The following is a 19,728-nucleotide window of genomic DNA, read 5'->3' as shown; positions in this document are numbered from 1 at the left end:
GTTGTGAGAATGTGGAATTAATGAAAACCAGACCCCTGAAAGCACTTCCTGAGATAGTATTGTTAATATGTCGGGGTGGCCCCCTCAGGCCACGATCCCACAGTTCACGTCTGGGAAGTGTCCCTGGAAGACAACCAGCAGAGCAGAGCCGCGTGACCATCCTGGGGTACCTGGAGGGGAGAGCATCCAACCTGAGCTCCATGACTTTCCCTGGGAGAGTCCATGACATTGGAAAACAGAGTTGTATTTTCTTTTCTCACCAATTAGATTTGTCCCTGTCAACTTATGAAATGTGTCTGTGTTTCCAGATCTTAGGAACACTTTCTCCCTTTCTCCCACCACGGTGACTGGATCCAGCCAGGCCCTCCTGTGATTCTCTGCATGAGTTCTTTACTGACACCAGAGGCTACCAGATACAGAGAAAAGCCTCCCCCACCTGCCACAGAAGCCTTGATCCTGTCACCTTTAGGGCCCAGTTTAAAACCCATGTTTTAAAATGCACTTTCAGAGACTTCCCTGGCAGTCCAGTGGTTAGGAATTTGACTTCCAGTGCAGGGGCTGCTATTTCGATCCCTTGTCAGGGAGCTACAATCCCACATGCCTTGTGACCAAAACAAAACCTAAAACAGAAGCAATATTGTAACAAATTCAGTAAAGACTTTTAAAATGGTCCACATCAAAAAAAAAAAATCAAAAACAAAATGCCCTTTTAAAAATGTTCAGTCCTCAGTCGTCATTCCACCTCTATTTTGAGTTTCAAATATCGGTTAATGATCCCAGTTCTCCCTCAGAAAGCATAGGCTCCTTGACGATGTTGTAGGGGAGGCGGCACATCTGGGACTGGACTTGTGTGTCCCTGACTCCAGAACCCGGGCTCTCCACCACGGTGATCACCAGGGTGCTGCTGGGGTATCCAGTCATGCCGGGATGTCAGAGAGCTGACCCCCGACCTGAGAAAGGAGCAGGAGGGCGGGGAAGGGCAGGAGGGCTGGCGAGGGCAGGAGAGACCCGAGCAGAGGAGAGGGTATAAGGAAGCACCGTGTGTGTGAGGAGCCCTGTGGAGAAGGAGCCCAGCTCCCCAGCCAGATGAGGGCCTTCAGTGCATGAGTTGTTGATGCTCTGTCTGCTTCTGAGACAGAACAGGGGAGTCTGCTGCCCTGGCAGAAGCAACATGCTTCTGTCCTCACTGATGCCTGAGTTTCCTTTCTTTTTTTTTATTGGAGTATAGTTGTAGTGTAGTATAGTATTAGATGCTGGTTAGTTTCAGATGTGCAGCAAAGTGTCTCAGATATACATAAACATGTATATATTCTTTTTCAGATTCTTTTCGCAGATAGGTTGTTAGAGAGTATGGAGTGGAGTTCCCTTTGCTATACAGTAGGTCCTTGTTGGTTATCTATTTTGTATGTCGTAGGGTGTATCTGTTAATCCATGATTTTAGTTTTAAATAAGATGTTTTCCCCTTCTGTCTAGGCACTCGGTCCACGTGGGTTTCTCTCTCCTTCACGTGCTCATCCTTTGCCACTTTCTTTCTTCTCCAGATCGGTCCGAGGATTCTGAGTCGGCTCTCAGGGAGCCTCCTATGGGGACCAGAGCACAAGAGAGGTTCAGGCGCCTGTGCCAACTCTGAGCAGAGCCTGGAGCCTCACCTGTGGGCCTGTTTCTTGCAGATTATTGGGACCATTCCTCTGATGCCGAATCCAGGGCCCTCAAGCCAAACACCGAGCGGCACTCAGGGCCTTCAAGTGCAGCCGATCACCCCCCAGCTCCTGACGAACGCCCAGGGCCAGATCATTGCCACAGTTATCGGGAACCAGATCCTGCCTGTGATCAACACGCAGGGCATCACGCTCTCCCCCATCAAGCCCGGCCAGCAGGTAAAGGCTTCTTGTCCAGACAGCCCTGGCTACCTGGATACCTCTCCTTACTGTCCTTCTTCTAATTGGGCTCAATCAATGAAAAGTAATTTTTAAATTAGAAAATATTTAATCTCACTAATCCTAACATATTGATACTTATTTTTTTTAAAAGCAAGTAGCTTTATTTTTCATTCTTAGTGAATATGAGTAACAACTAAATAATTGCTAATCTATAAACAAGAATATATTTGGTTATAACAGGGACAATTGCCTAAAGTTCAATAGATATGTGTTCTTATTTATCACAGCTTGTGATACTTAACTTTCAGTCGATTTTAAAAGGGGTCAAGAAGAAACTAAAACCAGTTAACGTCTTATCTATAAATGGGGGAAAAAGTATTACACATTAAGAGATCCCAAATTGATGCTGCTGAAAGTGCTTCCTAGAAATTAGGGAATGAAAAATAGGAGGTTCTAATTGGTAGAATTTCATTAAAACCATGAGAATCCAGTATGTTTTATCCATTCAACTATCAATCAAGCACTTTCTGTGTGTTATACTAGAAGCTGGGTACACAGCCCTGAAGAAGAAGAACATGGTTCCTGACCTCATGGAGTTTCTGGTTAATTGTTTTCCTCCACAAACCTTTCTTGATAACCCACTATACACTGGGCCCTTGCTTAATTATAAGAAACAGGGGTGAAAGAGTGACAATTTCTTGTCTTAAGGAGCTCATAGTCTTGTAGAGGACACAGATGTATGAGCACAGCCCCATTATGCAATAAAACAGAATGACCTGGGACTTCCCTGCTGGTCCAGTGGTTACAAATGTTGACCCATCATTCACCTGACTGACTCCAACCCATCCATCAAGACTCACTTCCAAACCATGTGAGCACTTCCCCTGCGGGAAGAGGAGGGGGACGGGGCAGCGGGGAGTGGGCGGGAAACTAAGATCCAATGACATGGCCAAAAAAAACTTTTAATAAATAAATAAGACAGCATGTCCTGTAACAGGACAGGTATGCACAAAGTTTAGTATCATCACAAAGATGGAAGTGACTGGCTTTGTCCAGAGAGTGTTGAGTCCTCACATGGTTTGGAAGTGAGTCTTAATGGATGGGTTGGAGTCAGCCGAGTGAATGATGGGTCAACAACATTCCAGGCGGCGGGGACAGCAGGCACAGAGGCAGGGACACACGAAGAAGCCTGGAGTGCTAAACACAGGAAAAAAGTTCATGTGACTGAAACGCAGAGCAAGTCTGAGAACAGTCATGGAAGGGGCCTTATAGTCAAACTGAAAAGGGTGACTTTGTCCCAGTGTGATCTTGAGGCATTCCTCGTCTTTGTGCCTCAGTTTTCTCATCTGTAAAATGGGGAAATGTCAGTATCTCCCTCACATAGCAGTTGGGGGGCCTCTCTTACTCCTGCTGGTTCTCCCTCTAAATCGAAACCACTGCCTGTGGGCCAGGGTTCCCACCACCCTCTTCTTCCCCAGCTTTCTCACAGGCAGTGGGACAGTCCCTGACAAATGGATCATGAGGACTTCTACCCCCTCCCTCTGCCCCTGTCTCTCAGCTATTTTCTTTCTTTTGCTATTTACAGGATTCCACTGTATTCTCTAACCTTCTAAATAGTTCCCCCAAGGGAATTGGACTGGTCCCTGCTGGCTCAGTGGTTAAGACTCTGAGCTCCCACTGCAGGAGGCACAGGTTCCATCCCTGTTCAGGGAACTAAGATCTCACATGCCACACAGTGTGGCCAAAAAAGTGAATAAATAGTTCCCCCAAATGTTTCATTGGCTTTTTAATCCCTAGTTCTATCTGTTCAAACCTATGTTCAAAATTATCTCTGGGCTCAGAAATGGGAAAATTAATCTTTTCGTACAATCTGCTAAAAAACTATTTCTGTCAGCAAACCCAAGTTGTAAATTGCCAAGAAGGTGATGAATTAATTAGAGATCATCAACATTTAATACAAGTAGCTCTCACTCTCACTTTGCATTTCTAAGTAGGGTGTGTGGGTGATAGACCACTGCCATTATACAGGATGACAGCTCTATATTTGAGGTAATACAGTTTTGATCCAGAAGGACCTAACTAAGAAACGGCAAGTAAGAGGGAGGTATGGTGCTGCTTCTCAAACCCTCGCCCACTATTGACAGCATGAATCCATTTACACAGTCTCTCTCGTGAGCATAGGTGCACCTCAGAATCTTGCTCACACCTACCTGTTGACCCTTGGAATGAAACCTCATTATCACAGTGGGAATGTCTGGTCCTCTGCTAGTCTAACCACTGCCATCAACCCTGTTGGTAGAACTGGAGATCTAGCAACTAGGAAGAAACAGCCAGCCTCTAGGGATGTGCCATGCCCATCCAACTCATGTCATTTACAACCAGCATCGCAGAGGGCAGGGCTTGCCTTGCCAGTATATGTGCATGCATCTCTCATACAAGTGCATGCTGAGAGGGCATGTGTGCACAGCTGAAAAGAGTGACACTCAAACCTTCCTGAATCCTCAACTCACGGCAGGCACCCTTGGGCCTGTCCCGTTGTTCAAGGCACGTGCCAGTGGTCTACTCAAGTCCTAGAAAGGTCAAGGGAACTGATGACGGATGTGGTGAAAAACATCAGGAGAAGAGCACCATACTGTTTCTTGGCATCAGCTCTGACTGAAACATCTTGGAAGGTGTAGTAAAGTTAACAAGTTGGGTGAATTAAGAGGAAATGCTCGAGTCTGAGTCCCAGATATAAAAGGGGGAATTCTGAGGATAGAGGGTCATAAAATGCTGAGAGTCCAAAAGTAAAAAGCTCAGACCTAGAGATATATATAAGAATAGTGATCTTCAATTTTTTCTTTAAATATTACCCTTTACATTGAAGAAATATAATATGGACAACTACTAAAAAATAAAGGATTTCTCTTGTACAATAGAGAAGTTTCTCACTTTATTTTTTTATGTGATTTATGGCAAATGCTTGATCTCACCAGAGCGTAGTTCCAACAGTAAAATATGTCATAAATTACAAGAGCAGAGAAGTCCCTAATTCGCACTCAAAAGGAAGTCCACTTTTTATGGAGTGAAGTACAGGCCTCGTGGGCTAGATGACCTGGGGTGATTCGTTTTAATCTAATAAAAATAATTTAAAAATCTTAATTTTTACACATGTCTACCACTAGTTAAAAGAACCTGGATAAAATCAAAGAGTGAAGAGTCAACTACTTTTGAGGATGCTTTATTCCAATGATGAAAGATTGAGAAGCTGCAAAGTTATCATCTGAAATACAAACAGTATTTTTTTAAAAAAAAAAAAAACATATGCCAGTATCTGATAGTCCTAGATATCACTTCCACAGTATTGAGTCAGGAATCCTTGGTGAGCAATGCAAAGAAATAAAAGTCAGAAAATGACTAGATAAGAAAGAGAGGGGGACTTCTCTGGTGGTCCAGTGGTTGAGACTCTGCTCCCAGTGCAGGGGATGTGTTTGATCCCTGGTCAGGGAAGTAAGATCGCACATGCTGCACACACACAAAAAAAATATGAGAGAGAGAGAAGTATCTTTCTGTGCATGAAACAAAGAACCTAATACAAAAATATTTGGTAGAACTTGAAAGTAACCTTTCCTTTCCTCCATAAGATTCTGCAGCTCCAAAGTCAGAGTGACCCACATGCCAGGGTTTGCCCTTACTGTTCTGTGATTGTGAATTCATGATTTCTTCATGAGCAGCACAGAAATCATGTTGTGTATATTTATTCTTCCTCTGACTAAATCCCAACAAAAGTTTATGGGAGATTTTTAATGTCATTAAGAAAATAGAGACACAGGAAAGGGAAAATGTGATTTGTAAAATCAAAGCATTGAAATTTTTCAAAAATTAAATACCATGGCTGTAATACTTGGAGACTGCCATCCATGAAATCACTCAATTGTTCTTCAAAATGTAATCTCGGTGCTAATAGGAAGCCAAAGGAAAATGGTTTATTTAAACTAGCTCTCTAAAATGCCGTGCATGCTAAGTTGCTTCAGTTATGACCAACTGTTTGCAACCCTATGGTCTGTGGCCCACCAGGCTCTTCTGTCTGTGGGATTCTCTATTGTACAAGAGAAATCCTTTATTTTTTAGTAGTTGTCCATATTATATTTCTTCAATGTAAAGGGTAATATTTAAAGAAAGAACACTGGAGTGGGTTGCCATGCCCTCCTCCAGGGGATCGTCTTGACTCAGGCATCAAACCCACATCTCTTACATCTCCTGCAGGTGATGGTTCTTTACTGCTAGCACCATGGGGAAGCCCCTAAAATGCTATATGATTCTCTAAATCCATCTGTTTTTGTTTTTGTTTTTTTTTTCCAAGTAAAAAAATATAGTCACTAGTTTTTTCCCAGCCGTTACCTAAATCAGTAGTTTCCAATTTTTTCTTGGAGCCATCCAGAATGAGACACAAATGAAGTATTTCCACCCATACAGGATCTAAAATAGTCATAAGGGTTTCCTAGAGAAAGGAAATGTGTGTCAGTGACCCCAATACGAAACAGACCTTTGACCTTCCAGCCACACATCCGGGCATCTCACCTCTCTGGCCTCCCCTGGTCGCTGCCAGTCGAGCTCAGCTGACAGAGCGCATGCTCCCTGTCCGCCCTAGCCTGGGATGCCTCTCCTACCTCTTCTGTCGGGCAAACTCCCACCACCATCCACCTGCCCAGGATCCCTCCTTTGTGAAGCTCACCTTTATCATCCTCTCACCTCGGTTTTCCCCTCGCTGCATTCACTGTCTTCAGTCTATACTGTCTACACCTGAAAGGCAGGGACCAGACTGATTCAGCCTTGCTCAGGACCCAGCCTATGCTGCGTGCTCCATCCATCGTGTTTAACTGCTGCCAAATGGTAGTGTTTCCCTATCGGAGACACCAGATTCCAGAGTCGTGCTCCCTGAGGAGCCCAGGCCAGGCCCTTCCATGGCTTTCCAGTTCTGTGTCTTCTGCCATTTTCCAGTAGGTTCCAAACCAGCACCTGCCAGTAGCTTGGGGAGAACTTCCACACAGCACTCTCTTCCCTAATTATCTTTCTTTCTCTGTTAACCCCTTCCTCTGCACTAAGATGCAGAGTTCTATCATGTTCTAGATATGATACCCAGGGGAGTTTTTAGTTATCAGAATTTTTCAAAATTTTAGTACTCAAAATTTTTCAAGTTAGGTTGTCCTGAGCTCAACCCTGAATCTTCCAGCAAATTTAACACCTGCACAGTTGGCCATGTCCATTGTAGAATGAACTCCTCGATAACATTCAGGTATTCTTTGTGTCCTCCTAATTATTAAAAGCTCTTACTAAATCTAGGCTCTGGCTTCTCTTGTCTAGACGCAATAAATCTACTTTCTTTACCCTTTTTCTAAGACAAGATCCTTCCAAAACCTTAAGTGGTCCCTCAACCAGCGGCCTTAGCCTCACTTGGGAACCTGTTAGAAATGCAAATTCTTGACTCCCACCTGGACCTACTGCACCAGACACTGTGGGCGTAGGGTCCAAGGATCTGTTTTCTAACAGCCCTCCAGGTGATTCTGAAAGCGCTTAAATCTTGAGAACCACTGATTTCATTTCTTCTGTACCCACTTTGCCTTTACATGTTTGGAAAGTTTCGTCTCCCCCCACCCACATGAATTTCTCTATATTTAATCCCATTTGAATGTTATTATTTTATATAAATTAACTTTTTCCAATTCATCTATCACATTCTGGTTCTTCATTTTATCCCATTTTCCAATATGCTTGTCACCTCCACTTATTCTTATATCAATCATGAATTTAATTAGAAGATGCTTTATTCCAGAAACTAAAATATTGTTAAGGATATACTGTGTTACACAAGGAAGACAGATGAGGAGCACCGGCACAGAAAATCCAGAAAGTCTTCAAAGTGTGCTTATACCTATTTTTGTTGAATACGGTAAATATCAGCAGTGCCGACCAACACAAACTAACCAGCAAAGCCAGCCTATGAGATGCAGTGAGAAGCGTAAAGCTTAATGGACCCTGAACCCTTTTTCTGCCTGTCTCTCATCCCCTGTGTGGGAGGAACATCCCCACATCCTTCCCTCCCTCCCTGGATGAAGCAAAGCCCCAGGCTGACATGAACTGCCCCTTCCTTTTCCTCCTTTTTGGTGGACTTTCCATGCCTGTATTAATTTTCTAGAAATGCCATAACCTTAAAATCTTGATTCTTTTCAACTAAGAACCTTTTTAGAATTTTTATGGGTTATTCTGAACTGTTTGGTTGAATGCTGGAAGGTAAGTAGGGCCCCAGTGTTCTGAAAAAAGTGCTTATTTCCTTTGGACAAAATACATCTTTCCTAGATTCTTAGTTATCTTAGATTCATCTCTTTCTTTGACTGCGTAGACATAGAACAAACTCTCAATAGAGCTATTTTGTTTTCCTCTAGAATTCCTTCTCTTGTGTAGACTTCTAAGTGAGACTGAAGCCTAGCAATTTTTCTTTACTGAGTTGTGTATAAGAAAAAGAAATTTAAATTGATTATTGTCTTATCCAGTTCCTTGATGGTACTTTGCCACGCCCAGGGCCAATAAAATATTGATGAAATGGTAAAACCAAAGAGTAGCTCATGATTCAATAAGTCAAAACTGTGAAAGCTTTTGTCAAGTAACAATATTTAGAAGGACAACTCAATAGGTTAGAAGGGGTAGAATGACATGCAAATATCCATCACATTTTATTAAGCAAATTAAAAATAGATTTAATCTTCAGTGTGTGTTCCTACAGAATAAAATTTACTGGATTCAATTGTTGATTATGTGCTCAGCAGATTGGCTAATTACTTTAGGCAGATGCTTGTTGCATATTAATTTGAGTTCCATGTCAATTACAACTACCTTACTTCACAATCTTAGCACAGTGGAGTAACAATGAGGATGTTCCTTTGAGATGTAATTGCAGGAAATTGTGGAACAGGACAGCCTGGCATCCTGGAAAGAGCCCTGAACTATGGGGCGAGAGCCCAGATTCTAAGGCAGACTCATGGTCTTGGGAGAGTCACTTACTTCCCATAATCGTGCCAGCTATATCTGCTGTGTAGAGCTAGCCTGTGAATCTGGAGAGCAAAAGCATTACCATGGGGTCAGGGGCGGGGGGAGGGTGGGATGGGAAGGGAAATAGGTCCCTAAACACATTTCCAAAGTAGCACATGATTAACAATTGTTTGAAAGTAGAATGTTAATTGATGGTTAAAAACACTTTAGGGAATTAAAAAGACTGTCAATCACAGGTGTTGGTGATGCTACACAGCAACTGGAATTCTTATAATAGCTGGTGAGCATATCAAAGGCTCCAACCACTTTGGAAATCAGTCTGGTAGTTTCTTTAAAAGGTAAATGTGCACTTAAGGTATGACTCAGTCATTTCCACAGTTCCATTCCTAGGTATTTACATATAAGAAGTGAAAACACAGGGATACACAAAGATTTGTCCATAAGTGTTTATAACAGCTTTCTTCGTCATAGCCCCACACCGGAAATAACCAAAATGTCCATCAACAGATAAATGCATGGACAATCTTTGACATAGATATGCATACAGATATATAACAATACTATACATATTTCTCAGCAATTAAAAAAAATGATTTACTGATATATCCAACAAAACTGGGTAAATCTCAAAAACAGTATCTGAGCAAAAGAAGTCAAATGCAGAAAGACTACATACCATACAATTCCAGTTTTAGAATTATGCCAAACGGGTACATGTGGCAGAAAGCAGCAAAGTCCCTGTCTCGACCCAGGAGTTGGAAAATTGATTACAAAGGCAATTAGGGAACTTTATAGAATGATAAGAAGGTTCTATATCTTGATAATGTGGTGGTTTCACAGATGTATACATTTGACAAAATTCATCACACTGTATGCATAAAATGTATATATTTTATTATGTGTAAATTATATCTTGATAAAGTTGAATTTAAAAAAATGAACACATACACGCACTGGGAAAGCATAGACAAATGTGAAGTTGAAATCTCCAGGCTGACTCTTAGATCCTGAGGAGGTGGTCAAAGATCAGTGCCTGTTTTGTAATTGGCTCTCTTTTCACCAAAGTTCAGGGCCTGGCCTGATTCCACTCCCAGCCTGACTTCCTTTTATTAAAAACCTTTTTTGAAAACCTTCCTACACCTCTGGGAGCTGTGATGATGGACATGAAAGCACTCTGGAAAGTACTCTGTCTAATCTCTGTCTAATCAACAAAGGTGGCCACTGCTGAGGCTACTGGTGCCCTTGTGCCAGGCCCAGGGCCGTCATCGTGCCAGCTTCCTAGAGGGTCAACACGCGGATGGAGAGAGACCCCTCCCAAGTGTCCAGGTGGACCCAGATCCTGTGACTGTCCTCCTTTTCTCTCTCCCTCCTCCCTTGAGTCGAGGTTCTCACCTCCCAGAACAATAGCACTTTGATAACCTGGAAAGAAGTCATGACTACAAGGACCACCTTCCTTATGGCACACAAGACTCAAAGTGAATTCTGACTGTGACACTGTGGCTAGGAGCTCAAGCCCGGGGATCAGACTTCCTAGGTCTGGAGACCAACTCCTCCACACCTGCCGAAGGAAGACGCCCAATCCTTTAAACTCTCTGTGCCTCAGCTTCCCTGGTGGTAAAAGAGGGGTCAGAATAATCCCCACTCCACAGGCTGATGTCAGAGTTTTAAATGAGAGGGCATGATAGTGCCAAACAAAGTGCTGGCACAGTGTAAGAAAGTGACAACTAAGAGGGACAAATATCAATCGATGCATTTGTCCTGACTGCCCCCATTTCTCTCTTAATTTCGATAGGATCTTAAAATTTTTTTCCCAGCTCCACAGTAATACATCCAGACTCTGGTTTGAGAGAGCAGGAAGTTCCCATACACACTCAGCCTAAATTGGAACTTTCCTAAAAACACCAGTTACATAAGACAAAATGATTGAGCACAACCCACTCTTGAGATCTTGAGTCTTGCGGTCTAAGTTGATGGCAGGTGTTATATTTTATCTATATGTACTCGAGAAGCCTGTCAAGCATGCTAGAATTGCGTGAACAGGCAGAAAGGGTCCAATCACATGTGGCGGTCAAGAAATGTAGAAAACTAGATGCTTCAGCAAGCCAAGTAGGGAATTAATACATTTAGAAATACTAATAAAATGCCTGTCGAGGCAGCAGCCACATAATATACACAAAAGAAAGAAAGAAAACAAAACCCAGCCTGTTGTGCAGGGAGTGCATTATTTCAGAGAAGTATATATTCTTAGAAATAAAGTGATTCAGCCCTGATAACACTTCTATTCCCTGGCATTTTCCTCCTAATTTTTCATGCCTTTGTGTATTTTTTTACATCCCTCTGCGTAGCTCCACCAACCCTCCCAGACGTCAGTGGGTCAAGCAGCCTCCCAAAGCAGTCTTCTGCACCTGGCTCACAGCCAAGCATCCATGTCTCAAAGCCCCGTCCGGCAGGCTTCCTCCTCTTCCTCCTCATCCTCCTCTTCTTCAGCTTTGAGCGTGGGCCAGTTAGTCAGCAGTAAGTATCCTTTCTGGCTCGGTTAAATCATGGTGGCCTTCTTGTTGCCTAATTGCAATGCCTCTCTCTCTCTCTCTCATCCCTCCTATCCCTTCCTCCCTCCTTCTCCCTCTGATCTTTCAAACAGAAGAGAAGTTTCCTGGCACTGGTAGGTCAATATTGGGATGAGGTCCATGCCCAGGGCCAATGGTTCACTGGGGAAGCAGACACCTCCACACCCCATCAATGAATGCATGGAGGGGCTGTTTCTACCCCAAGATGCCTTCTGATGGCGCTGAGTCAGTCTGGCCACTTCAGAAGCAAGAAACTGATCAGCTTTCAGGGCGTGAGCCACATAGCTCAGAACTGAAATAACCAACAACAGGCACTCAGCCGGCAGGTCAAGCTGCTTTTCTGTGTGTTTGAAGTCCCTGCCATTCTATTTGTAGGTGTCAGAAGAAATAAAAGAGAGTGTGCCTATGGGCGGGTGGTGTGTGCACCACGAGCTGCCCCCAGTGGCGCAAGGGGGAAGCTGCATGGGCTGGAATCTGACGAGAAACCTCTGAACAACCATTCATAAAATAATGTGAGCCTGCAGATCTGCTTCCCTGAGCAGGCCATGTAGACGTATTTTAGAAATGGTAAGTGGCCCTAGGGGAAGACAGCGTATGTATCAGATGCAAATAGAAACATGTTGAGATGAATGTGACAATGATCTAATTTAATGTTAGTTGTTCACCTTTAGTACATTTTTTACCTGTATATAAAATCACAGAATAGTGCATGAATTATAATTCTCCAGGCACCAAAAACCCAACAGCTACAGGTTTAAAGGGCTACAGCACTGCAGAGGCATCTGTGGCACCAAACAAGGACATATGTGAGTATCTGTGTTTGGTCAAGTGTCATGAGTGACCTGTTAAAACAGGAATAGTAGAGATTCTCCACATCATGGGCCAAGTCTAGAGATGCAAGGCAAAATGGAGGGTTGCCGTGTCTCCCTCACACACACACAAGCAAGCCCCCCCAAAAAATATACATGTACATATATACATACGCATGCGTGTATGTATGGATGGCACTCGGTTTTGTCTTGCCATGCCTCTAGCTGCACAGAGAAGGATTAGCCTTTTTCAGAAATCAGTTACAGAGCTAATTAATGGACCAAATGAAATTTCATTTACACAGAGGCCAGTGGGACATTCTATGAGTATAATGATTAAATCATAGTCCATGTCCTTGAGAGGAAATATTAAAAACTGGGGAAAAGAGACTCCTTTACCACAGGCATTTGAGGCAAGAAACTCCAAACTCATATGCAAAGCCTGAATGAGGTACCTTCTCTGGGAGATACGAGAAGGTCCAGGGCTATACCTACCAGGGTTTGGACTTTACACAAACCCATTGCTGGGCTTACAACTGCTACAGATTTTGAGCATGTTGAGCATTTTGAGCATAAACCCAATATAGAATAAAAAATACATGGAACATCTTCTGATACTGATTATTCCCCAGCAGACTTCTGTTTAAGATTTCATTTGTGGACTTCCATGGCAGTCTAGTGGTTTAGATTCCATGCTTCCACTGCAAGGGGTACAGGTTTAACCCCTGGTCAGGGAACTAAGACCCCACTTGCTGTGTGGTGTGGCAACAACAACAACAAAAAAGACTTCACTTGTAAAGTAGAGTTTTCAAAGCACTTTCAATATTTTACCTATTTGAATACTCACAAAAAGTAATATTAATTATCATTTTCATATACTGATGCTGGCATCAAATAGATCCTGCAAAATACAACCCATCTTATGTCAGAGAGGTCAGATTCAGTCTTAGTTGAGAGACCTTGACACTCTATGACAAATCTCTGGGTGACAAAGCCAAGATGATAACCCAGGCAGTCAGATTCAGTGGGTCATACACAGTCTACACACCACTGCTGCCTCAGACAGACAGGATGCTTTCATATAAATTTTACCCAGTGCAATTTGAATGATAAAATACATCAAATCACCTAAATATTCTTCCAGTAATTGTTAAATGCCTGAACCCATATCTTATAATTAAAGCACAGGATTTTTCTCCGAGCCAATATGAAGAGAAACCTAGACAACTTTCATATTTTGAAATGTATATTCAAGCTTGCAATATGCATTTAAAATTACTTTTGTTTAAAATTAAACTTTGCCAACTTTTCAGATAGGCTAATATGGGGAGACCCAACCTTATATTTCAGATGTAATTGTTATATACGGGTTAAATTATAGGGAAAATGTGTCTTAGTCAGAGGATGTCAACTTAAAATTTTTTAATGTGGAAAAAAAAAACAACAACTTACTTTTTGAGCACCACATACATGTGAGCACAGGAGTAGAAACGAAGAAAGAAAAAATAAGCAGGATGTGGTCCCTGCTCTGGGGGGGAAGGTCATGAACTGATAGCAAAGAAATACAGTTACAACAAAAGGAAATAAATGCTATGGTCAACATGAATAAGGTCTATGGCAGTACAGTAGATAGTGATCTCAGTTTTGGAGGCTGAAACAGAACAGAAGGACATCTGAAGTAAATAATCCTTCAATTAAGTTGGATGGTTAATGGGTCAACAAATCCCTCCACTAAGCCAAGGCCATAGTTTGAACCAGGTCAAACTGGATTTGAAGCTACGGTCAAAACCTTGGTTAGTGAACCTTCCTAAGTCATGGTCAACGCAGCCTGATGCTGGGCAACCTGCCATTGCTTCAGATGAATGGGAATGGGTGGGGCATCCATAACCTGCCCTACTCCAGGCAAAAAAATACAGAGTTAATACCAAGCATGCATGCATGCCAGGCTTCCCAAGTTGCCCTAGTAGTAAAGAACCCGCCTGCCAATGCAGGAGACACAGGAGACTCGGGTTCGATCCCTGGGCTGGGAAGATGCCCCAGAGGAGAGCATGGCAACCCACTCCAGTATTCTTGCCTAGAGAATCCTACGGACAGAGGAGTGTGGCAAGGTATAGTCCGTAGGGTCACAAAGAGTTAGACATGACTGAGGCAACTTAACACTCACCCTCCATCTATTATGTGCAGAATAAGGCTGAACAGAAATGCGCGTGTTAAGTCGCTTCAGTTTCGTCCAACTCTCTAAACCTATGGACTGTAGCCTGCCATGCTCCTCTGTCTATGCCATTCTCTAGGCAAGAATACTGGAGTGGGTTGCCGTGCCCTCCTCCAGAGGATCTTCCCAATCCAGGGATGCACACTCCTTAAAACATCTGCATTTTGTTCACAGCACTGCACAGCCTGCCCTGTGTCAAACCTTGCCCAGTCTCCGCAGGCACCAGGGGCAGCTACAGGTTCCATAAGCAGAGCTTTTGGAAAGTCTAGAAGAGTCAAACAAATGACAAAGTCCCAAACTAACTTAAGATTTACACAGTGCTTTTCAAAAACAAGTAGACATGGGACTTCTGTGTTCTTTTCTGGGGTTGGTTTGGCTTTTCAGGACAAAAAAAAAAACCCAGGCTTTTCTGGGTTTGGTTTGGCCTGTAAACTCAATTTTCAGACAGCAAAAGGACTGAGAGCTAATATTAAAAAAAAAAAAAAGTGAACCTAAAGATGCCTGGTGCTAAGAAATTTTTTAAAAACAACAACACAAAAAAAGACTTTCATTCATACCATTCACACTGAAGACTGAACTGTGTCTGCTTTGAAAACGAACTTTTCCTGCTACACAGAAGTAGCAATATGGTAGTTCTGGATGCCATAAAACAACTCTGGTTCCTTTGTGGACTCTCCTCTTTGAAGTTTGCATGCTTAAGGATCCCAAACAACTAACAAACTAAAAAAAAAAAAAAGAAAAAAGATGCCTGGTGATAGCTACGGCACAGTGGGGCCCCCGATTCACTTGATCAATTTCACACCATTTTCTACAGCTCAATAAAGTCACCACATTGTAAGCAGGCTGTTCTCCCAAATTACATTGCACATTCCCAAATGGTTTCTTATGTCTCAGAAATATTTGGTAAATATGCCCATTTTTTGCTGTGAGAGTAGCACTAAAAAGCAGATGGATATTTAGAAGACAGTGAATTCAGACTTGGCACCTTCTTTATATTAGATATGTGTTTCTTCTGTAACAATCCCGCAAGCAGAGAGTGTAGAAGGGGCATGTGGGTGGAATGAAACTGTTGGACCCTTTTAGCAATCCCTTATACTGATGTCCAGGGGAACAGTTGGAAGGAGCTAAATTTTGAAAATTAAACAAAATAACAGTCCTGGCCCACCCTGAGCACTCAGTTCAGTATGGTCTCAGTGACCAAGCAATCCGATTCTACAGAACAGGTTTGTTTTCACACACTTTCATTTAGCTCCCATGAAAATCTTTTATTGTTCAGCCCATACATTCCAGATTTGGGAAATGTCATCATTATACTTAAGGGTTGCTGCCAACATTCAATGCCAGTGTACTATAAGTCTCCAGATGAGCCAATCCCTACATAGGCTGATCTTTTGGCTCCTTTAGCAAGGCTCAGATTCAGGGCGAAGCCTGGAAGTCTTTTCTTTCTGACTCTATTTAACACTGAGTAGGCCAAAAAGTTCATTCAGGTTTTTCCGTTAAGATGTTACAAAAAACCTGAACTTTCTGGCCAATCCAATGTACTGGGCCGACTTAATCTGGAGCAAACTTCTATAAGAGATGCATTCGCACCTCCTTCCCAATGCAGAGAAATACCAAGCTGGGTTTCCCTGGAGCTGGATTCAAGGTTCTGGGTTCACCTCTGGGGGGACCTGAGGGTTCCCTCTGAAGTCCCCGTCAAGGAGGCCTGAGATGCATCCTTGGAATTAACCCAACCTCTGCAGAGCCAAGAGAAGGAATGACATGATGGAGAAAGGAAAGCCAGACTGCCGGATCCCAGGGTGGACTGTCAACCTCTGGGCCAGATTGAGAGTTACAATGACCTTCTAGGGAAGCTTCCGTTTACCATTCACCATTTATCTCTCATTTCCTCTCTTCAAACAGAAAAGCATATAACCATTAATGAAGGGGAACTGTCCAGCAGTGCAGCAGTGCAGAGAAAACCTCAAGCACTTAAGACAGAAACTTTGGAACACACACAAAAAAAATTGCATTGGTTTTTTTATTAATTCAAAACATGTTATGGACACCATCTAATGCATTCTCCCAATGTGGGAAGACAAGTCCCACATGTTGCAATCAGAGTAAAACTAATATTTATCCATGCAAAACACTGTCTTGCACAGGTCTTGGGATCCATGGAATGAAACCATCGTAATACATTTGCCATCTGATTTTTATGGATGAGAACAATAATATAAAGAAAGCCAAGCAGCTCATCTCCAGCAATCAACAAATTGCACAAACAATGAAATACTGATTTTCCCTCCCCGGGCCTTTGTCCAATAGACCATCACCCTGTTTCAATTTCACCATAATTCCTATCTTATCAGCTCTCTTAGTAGAACCAGGAAAAAGACAAGAGTGGGAAATGGGTGAGACGAGGAAGATTTGATGAATGTTTGTTTGGGGTCTCACAGAAGTCTGTGGACTCAGGGGGCCAGGCACCCACCTCTCTGAGCTTTTTAGATAATACACACAACTGGTCAGTGCAAGCAAGTAAGAGGTCATCGCTTTCTTTTCAACCCTGATTATTCTCAGCTATCTGGTCAAGAGCAACCTGCACAATCACACACATGGATTTCATGGCTGGTCTCAGGGAACTAGTAAGGAGATAAACAATAAAGGCAAGGAAGACATAAGCTGGAAGCATCTTGCACAAAATTGCATCTGAAATCATAAACCTGCCTGGTACTGTGCTGCCAACTCAGGTGAACCCTGGGACTAGAGTCAACCCCAGAAATCCTTCCAGATTAACTCTCTTGTTTCCTGTTGGTCTAGAGATAGGGCTAATGTAAGGCAACAAATTTACTTCCCTACCTAGCTTTTATCAGAGAAAAACTCTCCCCTCAACTCCAGACTCCACTGGCCACCCAGGCCACTGACTCCCAGACATCTGTCACTTGCTATGAATGGTGAAGCCGGGAGTGGAGGCAAGGATGGGGCACCTACTGAGTAGTCTTTCTGGCTCATCACCTTACAAGGTGGTAGAGATCTCTGTGAAGTGGAACCTGGTGAATAACGATGGTTAAGCGTCAAGTGGAGCCATGCAGTGAATGCCACATTCAGACTCAGACTGACCACAACTACAGAGAAACCTTCTGACCCTGGGGTCAGTAGGTCCTCTGCATCAGAGTCGCCTGTGCTACCTGTTAAAAATGCATGTCCCAGGTCTTAACAGGTGATTTCTAGACCTCCTGAATTAAGAAAACCACTGTCCTGGGGACTTCCCTGGTGATCCAGTGGCTAAGACTCTGCACTCCCAATGCAGGAGGCCCCGGGTTTGATCCCTGGTCAGGGACCTAGATCCCACATGCCACAACGAAGACTCAGACCAGCCAAATAAATTTAAAAAGAAAGAAAGAAAGAAAACCACTGTCCTAAAGCCATGCTGTTACAGGAAAGTGTCCAGCTTCCATTTCTTCATCCTCAGCTTTGAACCCCCACTGCTCATACTTGCAAAGCCACCAGTTCCTCTTCCTTCTCTCTTGGAAAGAGGCTAAGCCCCATCTCCCCCTGACCCTGTGCTGTTCTGTACCAAGCGTCCATCTCCGTTCTACACCAGGGCTTCTCGACTGTCAGTTTACTATTGCCTCCTCCCTCCACAAGGAGCTCGTTTAGACTTTTCTGTCCTAGCTGGCCCCCTTCTTCAGTGAAATGTTACCACCACAGGTATGCCACACACTGGCTCTGTTCACGTACCTCAGCCCTTTGTGGGAGTGCAACAATTGTGCTACCTAAGACTTTTCCACCTTCCCCACTGCCACCTCAGAACCAACTTCCACCCCCTTGGGAATGCATGCTCTAAAGGCAGGGTCACAAGACTGGCTTGGCAAGGCAGAAGGTCCGAGGAAGGCTGGAGGTAAGGATGCAGAGAAGCTGAATGAGCAGCCTGAAGCAGAGGCAGCTGACTGATTGTACCCAAGTGTAAGTGTGGACCTCGTGGACCACATCTAACATTTCAAAGAAGAAAATGACAAATCTAAATTTTTCTTTCAAAATCTCCCAGTTTTTCATGTTGTCAAGTAATTCCCCCAAATTGTACGCACTCAAAAAGCTAAGTTTTCTTTGCAAGATGTTTATTTGCAACTCCTGCTCTAGGAATTTTTAAAGGAAGAAACCCAGCAGAGGTTCTAAACTGCTATGAGCATTGATGGGACTTGCCAGAATCCTTAGCAAATCCTCCCAGCTGCTCCAGGTACACTGCGGGTGGGAATTAAGATCCACAGGGCAGCCCTCACCAGGTACAGCCTAAACAAGTCTTCATTAGCCAAGTGATGCCAGGCCTCTGGGTCAGTTGGGAGAGAAAAAGCGGGATTATAATTAACCTCAACAGTCAATCAGTTTTATAGTCACCTTCTGCCCTGTCCACGGACATAGATTCTCTTTATTCTAAACTGAAATATTCACCACTCACAACACAAGCTCTCCCTGCCCCTACCAAGCTCCCTGCAGGCCCCCACAGTGCTCGGCTCCTCCCCACACCCATGCCTGTCTGCACCCTGCTCCTATGGACCAGAATATTCTCTGAAAGCTGCCCACTGGGTAAAACCCAGATGAATCCTCTTTCCTGTCACCTCTCCCTTCTCTTAAAATTTCGGTGTGGGTGCCACACTACTCGTTCTTTACTCTAGGCAACCTGGTATTTTCCTCCATTTCTCATTCATAATGTTGAGCCCCAACCCCCTGTAGACAGCAAACTCCATAGAGGCTGGACCTGCCTCTTCTCTTTCTCTTGCTCCTTCTCTCCACTTATTAGGATTCCCAGGAGTCACTTAAAAAATACTTAGAGGGAATTCCCTGGCAGTTCAGTGATTAGGACTCTATCTACACTTTCACTGCTGTGGGCCAGGGTTCAATCCCTGGTCAGGGAACTAAGATCTTACAAGCTGCATACCCAAAATCAAAACAAATAAACAAAGCATAAAGAAAAAAGTAGAAATATTTAGAGACTAAAGGCAGTGATTATACCACTTTTCACACATCTTTCTTCCATGAAATCATGCTTAGTGACATGTGAAAATTCTACAGGACTTTGTTTTTAATGAGAAGATAAGGTACAGTGCAACACCTTCACGACTGATTTTACTGACAGATTCCATTTGCCCTGTAATGTGAGAACCTATACAGGAAGCTCCAAGCCCCCCACAGATGTTAACATCTTTATTTCAAGGTTCTTGAAGAATTGACCCTGGGGGCACAAATGTTTGTTTCTT

The 19,728-nt window shown here is 43.3% G+C and overlaps 1 protein-coding gene across 3 annotated transcripts in view; it reads left to right on the top strand.

The window, feature by feature from the left end:
* The window catches only part of POU6F2 (POU class 6 homeobox 2), a 487,346-nt gene that overhangs the window by 458,392 nt on the left and 9,226 nt on the right, over nt 1-19,728 (top strand). For all 3 annotated transcript variants that reach the window (XM_043463543.1, XM_043463544.1, XM_043463542.1), the window contains exons 7-8: nt 1,671-1,877; nt 11,252-11,420. In XM_043463543.1, coding sequence (XP_043319478.1) covers nt 1,671-1,877; nt 11,252-11,420 — 376 coding nt within the window. The remainder of the gene's footprint in view (nt 1-1,670; nt 1,878-11,251; nt 11,421-19,728) is intronic.

The sequence above is a fragment of the Cervus canadensis genome, chromosome 3 (assembly GCF_019320065.1).
Source record: "Cervus canadensis isolate Bull #8, Minnesota chromosome 3, ASM1932006v1, whole genome shotgun sequence".
In the NCBI taxonomy this organism is placed as follows: Eukaryota; Metazoa; Chordata; class Mammalia; order Artiodactyla; family Cervidae; genus Cervus; species Cervus canadensis.
This window is presented reverse-complemented; position numbering and strand designations above follow the sequence as displayed.